The following is an 18,143-nucleotide window of genomic DNA, read 5'->3' on the forward strand; positions in this document are numbered from 1 at the left end:
TCTTTTTTTCAGAAAGTTTGTTTGCCATGTGTGTTTAAATACACATTTGCTAGGTGTATTTGAGTACAGTCTACAGATATAACTGTTTAGTTTAGACAATGTTATTGTTACTATCATTTGCTATCATTTACTGGGGTTCTTAATAAAATGCTGTATACAATAGTTGAATAGCTTTGAAGAGTTATAGGAAAAGTTTTCCATATTTGTTCCAGCATAGTGAGAGAACATCAGCAATCAGTTTAACCTTCTCAATTATTTGAATAGTTTCTATTTAGATTTTATTTTCTTTAATTTCTCTACCTTTATGCAACTCTTTGAGGAGCAGAAGAAGAGAATATACTGGAGTTAAAAACAAAATGTGAAAGATGAAAAGGAGATTCAGACAAAAAAAGGATAGAATACAATTATTTTGCTGAAGTAGTTAACTATATCCACTGAATATCTGAAACACTTTAAAGGAATTTGAGGAATTAATTAATGTGCAGGAGTAGGAAGTTACTGATGCTTTTAAGAAAGGAGTTTGCATAATTAATGTAGGAAATCATGGAGTGCTTTATAGCCAAAAATGCATGTTTACAATTTGAAATTCGTTTTTTACCTGCTGCCATCTTCCTTGAAAAATGATTGATTTTCAAGACTTGGGATTGTTTTGAAATTAAAATTTAAAAAAATCTTAAGACTCTGCCACCCTGTACTGATAGGGCCTAGAAAATATCGTTGAGTAGTAAGCTTTAATTTAAAGGAAAATGATACGTACATTTGAATAAATTAAAATTCATTAACTTGAACTCTTTCAACATCTGGCCTAATATTCATGCATGGTAAATAATCCAGCATAAGCTCAATTTCATCTGTAATTGTAGATACATTTTAAGGGAGTATGCTATAAAAATGCAAACTGATATTTTAAATTGATTCAAGGGCTTACCAGGAGAGCACGGGTTACCAGGAAAACCGGGAGTTAAAGGAGACAAGGTATGTTTTAACTGCTTGTAATTAACCTTGGCATATTAGAGTATACTTGACTGCTCCTGAAGTAATCTTCTATCCTTCTGTAGTACGTCTATCTGATTGCTTTATGAATTAATTTAAAAATGAACAAGCAAAATCCCCATCTCCTCCTCAGAGATGTTGCAGACCAATTTGCCAACTCAATTGCTCTTCAAAAATCATAATTTCAGTATTATTTAAAGATGGGCACTTAGTCTATGCAGTGCAGAAATACTAGTTCAGGTCTTGAAAGCAGAATAGCCTTTCCAGTAGAGTGCCCTAGCCAGACTCATATAAACCTCTGCTTCAAAGCCAGGCTCATTAATCTTAGCAGGGCAGTGATGCCGCTATACTGCCTCCAGATCTGAGCCAAGCCTGGGATCTCTTTATGGCATTGCATTGTGCTGCGCAGACATTCCCTTAGTTGGAAATCAGCTGCATCAGCAGGGGTCTGAAAATGGCATAAGTATAATGATATATGCTGTATCTAGAGAAGGGCAGAAAAGGTGATACACACGCATCCTGTGAGCTATGTCATTTGTTATGGTATTTATACATCTTGAGGTTCAAATGAAGTTAATATAATCCATTAATACTTTGAAGAAGTGAGCTGCTGAAAAGGCAGGAGTGGAAAATAACTGGAATAATGTAAACAGGAGTACAGTGAAGAGCTTAAGAAGGAAAAAGTAAAGTTTAACTAAAGATGAAAGGTAAGTAAAGCAAAGACCAAGATTTTAGCACTAGGAATAGATAGCTGGTGAGAGAGATTTGAGGGTTGTTATTGTGGAATAATTGGCAGGTTTTTATGACAGCCCACATATTGGAGGACTTAGGAGAAAGAAATATAGATTAGATACATGGCAAGCATTGCATATTTTTCTGTAAGGAAGAATTCTGGTGTTCCAAGTAGTAATTCAAATTTATCTTGCAGGGGGACCCTGGTGGGATTATGGGACCGCCTGGGCATCCAGGTCCAAAAGGTGAAGTGGGGCCTCCTGGGCCAAGTCTGCCTGGAGCACCAGTAAGTCCATAATCTGAAAAGGCTTTTGTGAATTGATTTCTTGTAGAGAAAACAATTAAAGAATCCTCATTGTACAGTGAATGAAATCAGAACACATTTTTTTTCAGGTGTAATTTAAAAGTCAAAATATATGCCATACTGGTATTGTAAGTGCATTGAAAATACAGTTTGGAAATCTGTGTTGTCGGTGCAAGACATACAGTCCTAGTTCAAGTGGTATTAACAAGGAAGGCATATATAAATCTGTCATAGTTTATTTATAAAGGCTGGCTAATTTTGGCAATAAAACTCAGCCAATCTCTTTGATTTCAAAATATAATTTTTTTTGTTGTTTTTTTTAGGGTCCCACTGGTATTCCTGGAAACCCAGGTCCGCGGGGACCAAAGGTGTAGAACAATTTTTATGTTTCCTGTTTCTGAAAATATGGGATAATGGGCTAGTTTACGTTTCCAGAGATGTGGTAACTGAAACGCTTGCATCCTTCTCAGGGAGAAAGAGGACTACCTGGTGTGCAAGGAGCCCCTGGGGAGATGGGACCTCCTGGAGTAGGCATTCAGGGATCACCAGTAAGTACGCTAACACCCAGAATTTGGGCTTCTCACTGGGCATCAAACTACGGCAAGTAAAGGAGGAATAATGAGCAATCATGGCATGAACCGTCTTCTGACTGCTGATTCCCAGCGTAGCATCTTTTCCCTTTATCCAGACCCACAAAGAACTGTAGTGCTCACTTACAAATGGACATCTGGAGAACTGAACAAGTCAATGGCTACGTTGCTGACAGGTTTAATGCTAATGGTGTTGCGGTATCTTTAGACTAACTGTTCTGTTTCTGAGCAACAGCTGTTTGCAGTTGTCAGCCGAATCCATCCTGAGTATTGGTACAAGAGAAGAGGAATAGTCTACATTGTAGATGACGGCATTTTGAAACACATGCTGCTACTGGAAAAGGCAAAAACGTGTGTTTTGCCTTCAGATGTGGAAGGCTTTGGGACTGCTCTAAACTTTTACATTTGTGATGACTGCTAATTACAAGCTGATGTGTACTGCTTATAAACACGAATCTTACATTGTCAAGGTACCGCAACAGGAAAGAGCAAAGTCTTGATTGTCTTTAAACTGCATTTCTATGCAGTTTAAAATCAAACATGAAACAGGTTGATGCAGTGCACATAGAGCATTCAGACTAAATACCTATTACACAGCAATAACTGTTTTACAGTTCCCTGTTGACCAGGAAACGTTTTAGTTACCCAGGTTTCTGCCTTACTAGTGTCTTTAAATCCATCTCCAGTGTCTTCATTGTGTTCAGTAAAATATAGATGGTAGGTGGTATCTGTTACTGTCATGAGTTCTGCTGTGGTCAACAGGGCAATATCTTCAATCCAGACCAACATACTCAGCTGATACATTTCCATTTAGTGGCAGGACTAACATGCAGAGAGAAAATGTTTGAGATAGTTGACTAGAGATTCACATTTGAGTCTTAATCTCAGCTAATAATCCTCGAAAATAAGGTATTCCCTTAAAATATTTTCAATAATGAATTAAAAAATCAGCCTGTTTGTCTTTAAATTGTCTAATTTGTTTTTACTCTATTGAATGTCGGTTTTTCCAGTGAATCACCTAGCTAAATAGCATATTTGACCATAGATCATTCTATGGCATTCCTTGCCGTTAAAAATGGCCCTCAGCAAAATGTCTCATATTGAACTCTCCTATTTTGGTGAAATGACATCTGGATTTGAAGCCAAACCTTAGAGCACGTCTTTCGTACAATGTGAACTGAACCAGTGTGTCACATTCACTATTTTTTGATCAAGTTCATCTCCTTTATCCCAAAAAGCATGACTACTGTACTGTGATTATTTGGGATTTTCTTGCAGGGTCCTATGGGTCCAGCTGGATCAGCAGGTGTCCAGGTAGGGTGCAAGTATTCTAATTAATATAAAAAAACTTAATTTAAGTTTTAAGAAGTTTACAGTAGAAGAAAAAGTTCTTTAAATCCTAAATAACTTCTCCTGATCTCAGGGCCCTAGAGGACCCCCAGGGTTACCAGGAACTCCAGGTACCCCAGGTATTAATGTAAGTAACAGTTCTGTATATATACCACAAAAAGTAACATGACCGTTATCAGTGATATAGGAGCACTGAATTGAATTTTAAATTTCTAGGGCACTCCAGGACGAGATGGAAAGCCAGGACTGCCAGGCCCTCCAGGTGATCCTGTATGTATACACTGGAAGTTTGCATATTTACTTTGGTACTAATGTTTTAAATTTAAGAGACAAGATAGGTAGCAGGTCTAGGAAGTCTGAATGATTAAGTTAATTAGATTAACTTAACTGAATTATTTATTTTGTTCTTTTTACTAGATCATATTGCAGTGTAAATTAAGCTTACGGTAACATTTGTATGATAAATTCCATGTTTTCAGGTGATGTAATTTGTATATTAGAGTTTCTTCCAACTTTAACTTGAAATAGTGTGTCTCAGTCTCAGGAGTAGTTCTATGTGATACAAATATTCAGGAGCATAGTTTGACTCTTCCTGCGTTACAAGATTGAAGAAGAAAGTTTTGGGATTCTGAAACTAGCTTTCCTCTGCTATACTAGGAATACATTAATTTTTAATGAAATTCTGAAAATAATTAGTCTGTAGTGTGATTAATTCCCTTTAACACTAATGAAAAAAAAATTAAGTAGCTAGGTTTAAAAAAAAACACTAAATGAGTTCTGATCCTTCAACACATTTTTGAGGTTGTTATCTCCTCTTGGGTATTACAGCAATGTTTCTGTATTTAGCAGTTCTATGGCTTTATAGGCTTTGTAAAGTTCAGCGCTGCAAGAGCCATAAAGTGTACCCATGCTTCAGGCTAAAGTGTGCCTTTAAAGATACCTGAGTGGTTTACATGGGAGTCAGGAGAGACCCAGGTGCATATCTGCAAAATCTGCATAACAGCAAGTCTCCAGTCATTATTCCTGCTCCTGCTTTGAATCAGCTGCTCCCACAGCTTCTTCAGAAGTTTCAGAAAGTAACTTTTTGTGTAGAAACCAACGCTTGCAGAGGCTTTTATCACAGCAAATGACATTTTCTGAATTTCCTGAGTAGCTATGGGAGAGTATGCCATCAGCAAAATAAAAATCTGCAGGCAATTGGAAGAAACAAACCAAAACCAGAGCTTAAAAAAATATATTGTTAAACTCACTTGTGCTGTTATTTGTTGAACAGGATTTGGTCTTTCCCAAGACATTTTAGCCAAAGGCACAGTTTTAGAAAAGCAGTGAGATACAATGATAGTACTCTATGTGCAAATAACAGATGATTTAAGACATATCATAATAAGGGAGAATAAAAATTACAAAAGCTAACTTTTGAACTGTATTATGTCCTTTAACAAAATCTCTATTCCTTGCTAAGGCATGAATTTGGCCTTTTCACTGAGGAATGAGTAGTGTATCTCAGAGGTCTCGATCTGTTTGTCACTTAAACGGACGATTCTTTGCACCTGATCACAGTACATACACCTCAGACACACAGACATGCTTCATCTCTCCTGAGTGAGCTACATCTCAAAGTTTCAGAGATGCAAATCTGGGACAGTGGTTCCCAAACCTGCAGACTGCTGGTAGCCTGTGAAGCAATTGGAAATGCTCCAGAGCCTCTGCAGGAATATATTAAGCAGTAAAATATGTATTTCAAGTATAAAATGTGCTTTCAACTAAACATTTGATAGTACAGGTGCACTGAAGTTGGCGAGTAAGCCTGAGGACTCACAGTAAGGTGTTTATGCAATAAAATAGAGAGCAAAGAGTTAAGGAGCACTACAAAACATCCAAAAGAGATTACATTAAATGTTCAGTACAGCTTTACTAAGCGGGAGGCTAAGGAAGTATTGGCTCTGTGTTAAAGGCCTCTTCCACAGGGAGAGATATTTGGCCTCTGGGCAGTGATACAGAGAGGTTCCGGTTCTTCTATAACCCACATTGCATAGGCCTTGATCTGATATCACCTCTGGGTGCTACCTGGCACCTCTATGATCATAGCACGTAATTACGAATTGTTTTGTAATTGTTTTCAGTTCAAAGTGGCCCAAAACATGTAAAGGCTTAATGCTGTAATTGCTATTACAGGGTGGTGGTGTATGCTGCATGCTGTGGGGCATGACAGGAGAGTGAATGGGACTCTTTGAGGGAATGTAGTATAGACAGTAGCATTGGGAGGCTCTGCGGAGTGCAGCAAAATGCACCTAGTACAGTTGCATCCATACTGTATGTAGGGAGTAGTCCCTGGATAAACCAGCACCAGAATCACGCCAAGATTTCATCTCAGAGGGAATAGTCAGCTTTCACCAAAGGAGAGCCTAGGAACGAACTAGCACGTGTGCGTTGATGATTATCAGCGATCGGGATGATGAAATAAGTTATTTTACAGTGTTGGCACACCCACTGGTTCCTGCATTAACATCAGTCAGTGCAGCAAGTGTTTTCATGTTGTATAATTTAGTCCTGACTATATTATAGGACTGTTTCTCCTATTTAAATCACGGCTGCAGCAATGCCTGAGCATACAGCAGCAAACTTTTCTAGTGCATTAAGAGACACTGTGACAGTATTGGTAGCTCCTCAAAGACCTAAATGCAGTAGGTGAAAGCAGGTCTGTCACTAACATTTAGTATAAAGATAGAACTCAGGTATATAATCATAGATTCAGAAAAATACAGATATAAAATGAGCTTCAAATAGAGATGGATATAAAAACAAGAAAAAGGCCCTGTGGACACAAGTAATTAAAAGACCAGTAGAATATAGGTCTATTATTTAATATTGAGTGAGATCAAATTACAGATTGTGGAGAGAAACCTGAAGAATTCAGTAGGTTTTCATTGTCCACAGGAAAAAAAATTACTTTTCAGAAAATACATAAAATTAATTTTAATTAATTTAATTTAAAAAGGGTTAAAAAGTTTTTACAGCATGAAGGTCAGGTGGATTCACCTACAGAATTCACCAAAGCAGTCTCTGAATTATTAGCAGTTATCTTTGAGTACTTTGAGAAAGGCGAAGCTTTTGAGGGATGGGGAGGCACTCACAAAAGACAAATCTTCATAAAAGGCAAGTAGAAGAGGAAAGAGCATATAATAGGTCAGTTGAAAGTAACTTTGATTGCTAGAAAGATTTGAAATAATTTTTTTAAAATTAGTTTATAAGTACAAATGATATGGATGATATTATGGAGACACAAAAATGTTAACATGGTTTGCTAAGAAATAATCATGGAATAAATCGGATTTCCATCTCTGGCAGGTTAACTTTCTTGGGAGATACAAGGAAGCAGTGATGTTAAGCATCTCGGTTTTAATAAAACCTTGACACTGTCCTGCTGATGTTTTCATAAAGGAGCTAAAAATGCTGTAGAAGTAATTGCTATGCAGTTAGTGCTTATCAAAAAATACACATATGAGTGGCTATCACCAGATTGCTGTTAGACTCAGGGAGAGCGAGAGGACTCTCCCATGCCTCGTTCTTTTTAGTGTTTTAATTTGATTAGGATAATTAAATAGAGATAAAATCTGTAACTGGGCTAGGAAGGACTTCAAGCTTTTTGAAGATAAAATCAAATTTTAAAATTCAGAGACAGTCTGAAATCAGCAGGATGAAACTCAAGACAGATAAGCATAAAGTGCTTAATAAGAAAAACAAATTGCGTAAGTAGAACAGGAGCCGGAAGGCACAGCGCACTGTAGCCTAAATGTGAGCAAAAAGTCTGATGTCGCTGTGAAACGGGCAGACCTCATGCTAAAGCTTGTTAATAGCAATCTCATGGCCTTCTGCTCTCTTGAAACGCACTTCTTTTTGGAGGCAATGTCTTCAAAGAAATATGTAGAAAATAGGAGAGAGTCCAGAAAATTAAGGCCAAAATTAAGGCCATCTTAGCGTTATCAAAAGGCGAGGGTGTATCAGAGTCGAGCGTGTGCAGCAGTGACTCTAGAGCACGTGTGCAGTAAGACGGGACCTGCCGTACGTGCTGGGCAGATTATGGCAGCGAGCAGGGGGCCTGCTCTCATACCGCCCGTGCCCTGGCTGCTGCACATTGGGTCCCTTTCTAGCTGGGGACCGGGGGCCCGTGTCTTAATGTGATGCTGCAGCTTAAACAAGTGCATTAGGAAACAGGAGAGACTGAAGGAATTAGGCATTGTCCTCTAGAAAAAAAGTGCAAGAGGGGAGGCGATAAGAGCCTGCCTGTTGGTGAAATGTTGTTACAAGGAGGAGCACAAAAAATCAGGCCATGTAGGGATGTGGTTTTTCTTCTTAAGGCTTATTGGAGGTTTTTAAAAGCAGGTTACATGGTCTGTATTTAGTTTACCTTTGTGCAAGGGATGAACTTCACGCCTTACACATGGATGTTTTTAAATTGTGTGAAGTGGCAATATCCTACTCCAGAAAAATTCTCAGCCTGCTTTTCAAAGGTTGTGAAGCTACATTGTAAATGGTGTGTTCCTGGTTACACTTGCAGTTTGCTATGTTCAGCAGTGGCTCTCTTGATCTGGTATTTGACACCCATTGCTACCAACAGGCAGTTTTTCTAATATGCTAAAAAAAGGCTTAAATTTTATTTTTCTTTTTAAAGATGGCAGTGGTTGAAACAGGTTGAATAACAACAATGAAAAAAGTATTGAATGCATCTAATTATGCTCAGGACTAGATCTTTGTTTTAGCAGTTGCAAGACTTATTTCTTGATTTAAAGAATGAGCACTGGTAACTGAAGCATCTGTTTGTGAATGAAGCTGATGATACCAGTTCAGTAAGATTTTACAGGCAATCTTTAAACATAAGATTAACAACAACACTTGGCAATCTGAGGATGCAGCTATATTGCAGTATAGTGCAAAGTTATCGATTAAGCTGTAATTGGGTAGCTTTGGCCTTGGTAGCAATTTAGCTGTGGCTCTGCGGCACCACATAGTTTTGCACTAATTCTTAATGTTTAAAATCAGGAGAAAATGCTATATTTGGTACTCATGTTGCTGTAGCTGGATTATTTCCAGTGTCTCAGCTAGTTTATTAAAGTTATTTTTGATATCTCTGCCCTTCATGCTACAGTTCGCTATATAGCCAAAGCCTCGGAGAAAAAAGAGGGAAAACATTGAAGATAATCAGACAGTGAGAGTTGCCTCTGAGAATTTCCAACAATGTTGAGGTGTTATTGGCTTACTACAAACACAGCACACTTTTTCATATTTAAAAATGTTTCATAGTGGAATTTAACATTTAAAACCATGTTTGAATCCTTAATTTTTCTTAGTAAAAGTTTTCATAGTAAAATAACTTCAGCCAAAATATATGAAATCAAACTATGTGTGCAACTACATAAACTTTTGAGTACCTATCAGAATTAATGAAGTGTAAAATATTATTCATGTAAAATGTTAATGGTAGCTGCCTTTTTTAATTTTAGATTGCACTGCCACTTGTGGGAGACATGGGTACTATACTGAAGGTAAAAATTTTCTCTGGTTAAATATCTGTTTGTCATGAGCATTAAACCAAAACGTGCACTTGCAAGTTTCTGCAGGTTAGGTTATGTCCTATTTGGCCTATCCTAAAATCATTTTGAGATTTTTGTTAATTTTCATTTTATTTTTAAAAAATATTGAATTAGAGTGTATGATTGGAATTTTAGAAAATAGTGTTTGAATGTTGTGGGAGCTAGTTACCAACATGTACCTGTTCAGTGCATCCAGTGCACATACGAATTGCTACGACCATTCTCTGCTTTGTGCTCTAGCATGTGATATTGGTAATGTAACAAACAGAGAAAATAATCTAGAATTCTATGTCATTGTCTTGAAAAATAGTACTTGATGCGATCTGCAGTATTCCAAAGAGGATTTTTATATGAAAAGCACACATCATTTCTGAGGAGAGAGACTATTCTATTGTCTTGTCTTTTATTAATATATATGCTTATGGTTTATTGACTTATTCATTCCCAAATTCTATTTCTTTTAGTTCTTTCTCAGGGGTTTTCTCTTATTGTTTCTGTCTAGAATTTTATTTTATTTTTCCTGTGCATGCCCTTCTTCCTCTTTGTCATCTCTCCATGTTATTGATTCTTCATGCTTCAGTCTCCATATCTGTCAATTTTGTGGTTAGCACTTCTATAAGATTAGAATTTAGCTGGAAAATGCTTCTCCAACAAAGCAGGAATTATTTAATTTAAGGTAACTGCAGTTGTGAAGCTGATGAGCGTAACAAGTAGCCTTCAACTCTGCCTCATCCATAAAAAGAGGATGGTGTGCTCAAACCTAAACGCAGATTGTTGAGACTATCCAAAATAAAGGCATTTGGGAGTCCTCTCAAGAATGGAACTGGCTAGGCTGAAAACCTTCTATTAGTATGGGTTGAGTGTGGGAAGAGCACGTGAGAGGTGGGGAGAGAGACAAGGAAGGAATACTGAATGAATATTTCGTGTAGCAATGAGAAAAGTCTGAGAAGAAGGCTTTTGGGTAAATGTGCTAATGGAAGCTGCGAATGAGGAAATTTTGCTCATGTGAACAATCTTCTGTACATTAGTGTGGTCTCTACCGACATTTTCACCAGTATTTCCTTTTAACTTGAATAATCTTCAAACCCTGAACTTTCCCTAGGTCAAAAAGGAGACTGTGGCTGCTTTGAAGTTGTAAAAATGAAAGTAGAACAACTCATTTTCACGTTTTGAGAATGCTGTGCTATCTCTTTTTAAAAGAAATAGTGCCACTATCTCATAAAAGAGATTAAGCCTGGAAAGATGAAGATAAGCAGTAATAAGAAATTAATTATGTTATCTTACTATAAACTTGATTTCATTTTACTGCAACTCCATGGTCTCAGAGAGTTAAAAAAATAATTTAGCCCAAATCCTACATTTGGACATATTTCTAACAAGACTATGTGGCCAGACTTACATCTGCTTCACTTTATTTGCAAATTTGTTTTAATGGCATGCACTGTGCTCTCTCTTCCTTACTTACTTTTTACAAATTTTCATAGAAAAAAATAGCATTTTAATTATTGAAACTCAACATAGCTTATTGTCATAATTTATTTAATATCTCTTTGTTAATTAGCAACACTTTATGTATTTCTAATGGAATGTTTGTAAAAATGGTAAGGTTAGTGTTTCTAAAGCATTAAGTATGAAAATGGAGTGGGAGGCTCATCTAGTAGTGATGGTCGCAAAGGCAGGAGGGGAAAGCAGTGGTTACGACTTGCCATAGATTGGATCTTCCACCTTTGTCACAGAAATGGTTATTTATTACTTTAGTTTGTGTCTGTTCCTCAGGGTGATCCTGGCATAAGAGGTCCTCCAGGCATCCCTGGTAGAGAAGGGCCAAAGGTAAGTTCCTGAAGAGACTACTTTAGCTTGCTTTATTCCATGTTAAAAACAAAAGGCCAGACTCTTATGTCTGTCAGTCTCAAGGTTTTGTCTGTAGCATCTGAGCATCTTAAAGTTTTAAACAGCTTTTAAAGTTCAGCCCTTCTTGCCTGAGTTAGTATGCCTTTCTTCTCAGGAGAGTGAACTAATTAGCCCCAGCTGAGTACCAAGCCAGTAGAGCTTTTGTCCCGTTTCATTTAAAGCTAGCTCAGATTTAATTGTCCAATAGTGCATTGTCATCTGTAGGCTTATTTTAAGTGAGTCGGTCATGCAAGAAAGCTGTGGTGAAGGCAGCCTCCCATATCTCGGTCAAGTATGTAATATTTGGACTGTTCTGTGCATTTACAAGTTGCTCCTCACAGGAGTAACTCCTCATGTCCACTGGAACGTGAAGTTGTATTGAGGTCCGTCAAAATTCTGCTTTACTATTATCTGATCAAATACCACCTGATTTGGCATATCAGTCTCATAGAGTTGTACCTAATTACTTAAAAGTATGCTTTCTTCATTTAAGCAAGAGCTAGAGCTCGTTGGAATTCATGAGGTGAAACTGTATCTCCATCTGTCTTTTTGGCTAGTTTACCTATGAGATAAACAAGTTTCATTTCCACTCACCTCAACGGGGAGGCACATTTTAAAAGTTTCAGGGCAGGATTTTTTTTCTGTTTTAGGTTTTCTCACTGTTGCTTTAAGGGCTTCATGCTGGCATATATTAAGTGTGTACTGTAAAACTCTCTACAGAGTATGAGATTTGTTGTACTACTAATATAAATTATTTGTTTGAATGTTATATTTTCATAGGGAAGCAAAGGTGAGCGTGGATTTCCTGGGCTTCCTGGAGAGAAAGGTGATGAGGTAAAATTATTTCTATTAGCTTGAATAAAGATCTAGACTGAGAATTAAATGCATAGAATATTATTCCCGTCTTTACAACTGCTGAAATATTCCTATATTGCTATGAATAGCCCTTGATTCTGAATTTTCAAGAAGGCTAAATGCAGTTATTTAATTAAAAAGCTATTTCATCTTTGCATGAGCTTTTTTGCTCATTTATATATTTCAAAGCCTCAGAGACATTTAAATGACAATTTTTAAGAGCACAGGATAGAGCAAGAAATGGGTAAATGCAAAATATTTTCAGAAAATATTTATTCATGTTTTGTAACAAGTTTGTTTTCATTGCGTTAGTTCCCCTTTAGTATTCACTTTCAAAAATATTGAGGCAAATACTCACATGGGAACAATCACAGCACCAATTAGTGAATATTGGAAAATATTTATTTGAAGAGACTAAATTTGAAATAAGTACAGCATTTTGCATCGTATAGCAGATTCTTAGGAGTTATTTTTATTTCATTAAGGATGAGCAAAAAAGTCACATAACTTGCAATGCCCCATCCCAAATACCTATGATAGCTTTCATTTTAAATTGAAGTATTATTGAGCAAATAAATCTGAATAAATAAATGAATTTCTCAGTGACCTTTGCCACCTGAAGGAGTAAAAATAAGTAATCTGTTAAAAATTGTTGAGCTCTCTGAAAAGCCAAAATACCCAACTGATACCTGATAAATAGATAGTATTCTCTTGTAATTTGAAGTGCTGGCTAGAAGAGAAAACCTCTTGAAAATAGGAAAGGAATTCTGAGCTTATTGACTGCAGGAGAGGAGAAGAAGAGGTTAAATTCTTTTTGTGGGTTCTGCATTTCTTTAGAGCTAAGGTTGTAATGTAGTAAGAGAGAGTTTTCAAACAGTAGTAGAAGGAGAATAATTTTCAAAAAGTATGGACTTTTTGAAGTCCATCAGTTCATCAGGATCCTGGCTTTAAAAAATAAACAGTTACATGAGAATAAAAAAGAAGCAGCAGAAACATTAAATATAAATCTGTATTGCTGCTTTACTCTAGAATACAGCAGGTTGCCAGACTAGAAATAAAGTATCTCCAGCTTTTTTTCCTCTTGCATTTAAACAATTTATGGAGCTTAGTGGGTCTTTACTTCTTAAAAGTGAAATACCTCCTGAGTTTGGATTTAGAACACATGCCTTGAAATAATACTCCAGCCATAAATGAAGCGCAAGTAGAATTTTATTTAAAAAATAAATGAGCTGTAATGGGAGAGTAATACATCCTTCCTTTTTGTGCCCTGTGGAGTAGCTCTACAATTCAGTCCAGCAGTCTCAGGCACTAATGAGCAAGTTTAAATGATTCTGACACTATTTAACTGTTGAGAATCAAGAGAGATATTAGAGGCAATTAAGAAGGTAATAAGAAAAAGGAGAGGTTATAATTGACAATTATTTTTTTAAAGGGACTCCAGAGTAAATTCATTCTAAAAAAAATTTATTGATTCAGCAGGGTGCTGTGCTCCTTCAGTCAGTAAATTTGCTATTCCCTGCTTCTTCACTGTTTGATGGCTGATTAGGCACCTCAGGACTGCTTTGTTTTAGCAACAGCATTTGATTGCTACACTATGAGAGGCCATGTTAACTTGCTTTCCGACACATACGAGGACATATAAGCACGTATGATAGAGCTGTTATTCAGTTAATGGATCTCCATTTCCTTTGATCTGTATGATTTGGTTAGCATCCAAATGGGGGGAGCATTTCAGAACCTTCCTTGAAATGAATGGAAGTGCTCTCATACACTTCACTGTGCTTTCAGATAGACCTTTAATCTTTGTTTGAAGCTTCTTTCTGTAACGTAATAAATAGAGATATAAATCATAGACATATAAACTGTATTCATCAGGTGAAACATCATGATAAAAGCTCCAAATGAAATCTTGTCCCCATTTAATGTTGTGGTAAGCTAATATTGTCTACAGTAAAAAAAAAAAAAAAAGTGCCTTACTCACTTCTTTAACACAGGATTGTTGACTTTCCTCTCTCCTCTCGAGAGGAAGGTCAGTTACCCTAATTTAATTCTTTAAAGTCAATCTCTTTATTTAAGGCGTCTTAAATCTTACTATGACTTATGATAAAAAATTCAGTAATTGTTTTGTTAGAATGCATTTCCTTGTTAAAGGATGCCTTTTTAGGGGTGGAGGATGGTTCTTATATTCATAATAAGAACTATAGCCAATGTTCTTTGGCTTTCACATTCATATTGTGGATGAAAGTGTTGTAAGAGTAAGTTAATTTAAAATGGGCAAAGAACACATTATCTGTTGGAATACCACTCTGAAAAGCTGCAGAAGTAGATCAATGTCCTCTGTGTGTAGGATGAAGAATTAGGAAATCACTCTCCCTCCACACGTTCCTACTCTATTTCCATCTGAAGTTTTTCCTTCAGACTTTCCCTCAGAGCCCTTCTTTTATGGCCCTTGACCTCTTTGGTTTTCTTTACTATGTGCTTAGCAATGTCTTTTTAAATCCTATATTTGGCATGAGACATATATTTTACCTGAGATTATTGCTCTTGTCAGAGGATTGGTGCCCAATGCAGACAGTAGGAATCACTATTGGGATGGGCATCCTTCCCTTCATGGGTTATAAAGGGTATTTAGAATAATAACCTTAAACATACACATTTAGCTTTTACCTGCCTAAAATTCCATCAGAGTAAGTCGGTATAATGAGGCAGAAGAAAGAATTCAGTGATATGCAGACTTGCCTCAAATCCTACCTTAATTCTCTGTAAGTTGCATGCCTGTATGTCTAGTAAAGGGATACCAGAAACCATCAGTTTACAGGGAGTAGAATAGGATAAAAGGAGGATAGTAGGTCATTAAATACCATGAAATGTGTCATAATTTGTTACCAAAAGCCAAAATCTATATCCAGAAGAAAGCACTATCTTATTTAAGTAGTATCATGTAACATTCAGAAACCTGAGTAGATGCCTTTTATCAAACTTTCTAGGGACGGAATAAAGAAAGTTAGTCTCTGAAGAAAGAGACATCCAGCTCTTATCTGCACGGCTAAATATGAGGAGATATAAAGAACATAAGCTGTCAGTGGAAAAGATTGGAGGAGGATTGGATTGGAGGACTGGAGATTTTGTTTACCAGTTAAACAAGAATTGCCTGTTACCATGTTTAGTGATAATCTCTCAGCTGAGTAAAAGCAATTTTAAGGTATATGTGGGAGAAGAAATCTACATATGCTGTTTTAATTTTCAGGGCCTTCAAGGTGTTCCTGGACTGCCTGGGGTACCAGGACCCAGTGGACCTTCTGTAAGTGCTTGATGTCATCTGTGATCTAATCTGTCCCTGTAGAGGTTGCTATAACTATCTTAAAAAAACTTCACATTCTTAGTTTCTTATCTCGAGTCTTAAAAGAGCCAGACTCTGCCTTCTTTCGGCTTTTGAAAGAGTAATAAGATTTGACACACAGTGGCTCTAATAAAACAAAGTATGTTGTGAGTTGAGGTTACTGAAAATACTGTCACTGTCTGGACTCTTAGAGCTTGTAGAACTTACATGCGTTCAGTGTTTCAATATTACTAGAGACTCTGTGAGGTAAAATTACCTAGGATGTGCAAACTTGCAGGTAATTATGTATTTGTACCCAAGTTACTCTAATAATGTTAGTAATAAAAATCTAATAATGATTCTAACTGGTTATTCTGAAAACATTAAATGCTGAAACCAAGTAATTATGAAGTATGAGAATAAATTGACTTAATATTAAAAGCCACTGAAAAATACGGCTAAGGTAAACATGAAAAATGTTAGTCTTTCTAAGAAAATTTCCTTAGGAAATTTTTTAGATTTAATTTCCTGTATATAAGATGCAGATAACATTAGTTAGTATGGTCATTATTCATTCCTAGGTTGCTTACAGTACTAATGCTAGCTTTCTTTCAAAAATTGTAACATATCTAGGAAGCATACTGTTTAATATGCATATTGCTTTTTTAGCAGTAAAGCGTGATTCTTAGCAGTATCAAGAGGTGCTAGTTAAGGTCAGTCCATTTAGTCTGCCAAGGTGAAAATGCAACCACAAAGACAAGTTTTACCCTTCATAGGGCTTATCAGTAGGATGCAGCTGTGGTATCAGTCAGAACAGAAATATTTGAACCTGCAGGAGAAACTTAGTTAGGTTTAAATGACCTTCAAAAAGTTCAAGTTTTAAACATTAAACTGAAATGCGAAATATTGTGTTTCATCATTTTTTAACTAACAATCAATACTGTTTTGTGCAGGGCGTCACAGGAAGACCTGGACATCCTGGTCCGGCAGGGTCAAAAGGCGAAAAGGTATGCCTTCTTTTTAGCCTTGGTAAAGATCTGTGAAGGTTTCTTAATCCTGTTACTTTCCTATGTTCCGGAGATTCTTTAAGCATACAGTGCAAGCAAGAACTTGACGTATAATACCTTACCAAATGAATATTTTAGTTGATTTATTTACGTCTTAATACAAGTACTTTCCCCAAAGACTGCCATGCCTGTGGGCTTTTGCTCTGAAGAGCCTTGGTGTGTGTAAGATGCAGAGAACATTCTCTAAGTATGATGTATTACATAAAATTATAAAAGTGCAAATGCCTCTGTGAAATACTATATGATCACTAATTAATGTTCTCATTCCTTTTCCAATATTTTAGACCAAAGTAAGTTCATACCTTAAAAGTGCTTTACAAGTACTGAAAGCTGTTTAGTATATTTTATTCTGCAAAAATATAGAAGCTTCCTTTATACTTAATTTGCACTGTTTTAGCACTGTTTTTTATCAATGTTTTATGTGTTCTTTTATCAGGCACTTGAGAGTACCCATTATAACTAACAGGTCAAATTCATTTCTGGACACCTCAGATCAGTGAAATACAGCAGACCTAGACTTAGTTTACTGCAAAATACGTTCTGGGACAATGCTCCATTTTGCTCATAAATACACATTTCTGAAGCTTTTGTCAGCTTTAGCCTAGAGTTTTCCAGGCATGTTGCTGCCATATCAGAATCTGTGGTCCTCCTAGTACTCTACAAAACTTTAACTGGTATGAGTAAGAAAAGAAAACTCTTCATTTTGGGAAGCTATGGAATTATTTCAATATAAAAATTAATTGAAAACTTCCAAATTGTACTAGCAAAAATCTGTCATACTCATTTCCTTTCCAAGTATCTACATGCAAAAAACAAGTCTTTGCTAGTGCCATGTTTACAATTACAAATTACAAATTAAAAAATCTGAGAATGCAGTCTTAAATCAGCCACTGAACATATGTACATTTCTGTCCCTGTGTTTTTGGCTGAGGCCTAATTGTAATTAGGCCTCTTTGCCTTATGCCTCATAAAGATGAGAGGAAGGCAGCCTCTTGCTATCATATGTGGGAATGAGAAAGCCGGCTCTCCACAATTACTGACCTGCAGATCAAAAAGGCAGAAGTCCAGCCAGTGAAGAGTGATGAAGGAGCTTGAAATATAGCCAGAATACTTTCCTCTTCCTTCCTTTATCTTGGTACCTCATTTGAGAAGCAATCCTGTAATATGCTTTCTAAAGTATAGTATTTTATCTCCTCATGAAGTACCACAAATCCTAGTTTGCCGGTTGACAGCTCTTAGCACTTAGCAGGCCTATTTGGAAATATATTTTCAGTGACATGGTCCAGAAAGGTAGAATTAATTTCTGAAATGCATTTTCTAATATAATTGTAAAAAATGTGCTGTGAGTATAAAGACTGTATATTTCTGGTGGGTTAATGGTTGCTGTTGGACCTTTAACTTGACTTTTTACCACCATAATAATTTTAAATAGGCAGCCTGATTGTTTCACTA

At 36.5% G+C, this 18,143-nt stretch overlaps 1 protein-coding gene across 5 annotated transcripts in view; it reads left to right on the forward strand.

Annotated features, from left to right (window-relative positions):
- Positions 1 to 18,143, forward strand: part of COL19A1 (collagen type XIX alpha 1 chain) — a 209,395-nt gene that overhangs the window by 157,720 nt on the left and 33,532 nt on the right. For all 5 annotated transcript variants that reach the window (XM_009689153.2, XM_009689151.2, XM_009689154.2 and 2 more), the window contains 12 exons: positions 922 to 975; positions 1,922 to 2,011; positions 2,353 to 2,397; positions 2,500 to 2,577; positions 3,898 to 3,933; positions 4,043 to 4,096; positions 4,186 to 4,239; positions 9,471 to 9,512; positions 11,337 to 11,390; positions 12,231 to 12,284; positions 15,553 to 15,606; positions 16,578 to 16,631. In XM_009689153.2, the coding sequence (XP_009687448.2) occupies positions 922 to 975; positions 1,922 to 2,011; positions 2,353 to 2,397; positions 2,500 to 2,577; positions 3,898 to 3,933; positions 4,043 to 4,096; positions 4,186 to 4,239; positions 9,471 to 9,512; positions 11,337 to 11,390; positions 12,231 to 12,284; positions 15,553 to 15,606; positions 16,578 to 16,631 (669 nt within the window). The remainder of the gene's footprint in view (positions 1 to 921; positions 976 to 1,921; positions 2,012 to 2,352; positions 2,398 to 2,499; positions 2,578 to 3,897; positions 3,934 to 4,042; positions 4,097 to 4,185; positions 4,240 to 9,470; positions 9,513 to 11,336; positions 11,391 to 12,230; positions 12,285 to 15,552; positions 15,607 to 16,577; positions 16,632 to 18,143) is intronic.

The sequence above is a fragment of the Struthio camelus genome, chromosome 3 (genome assembly GCF_040807025.1).
Source record: "Struthio camelus isolate bStrCam1 chromosome 3, bStrCam1.hap1, whole genome shotgun sequence".
NCBI lineage: Eukaryota > Metazoa > Chordata > Aves > Struthioniformes > Struthionidae > Struthio > Struthio camelus.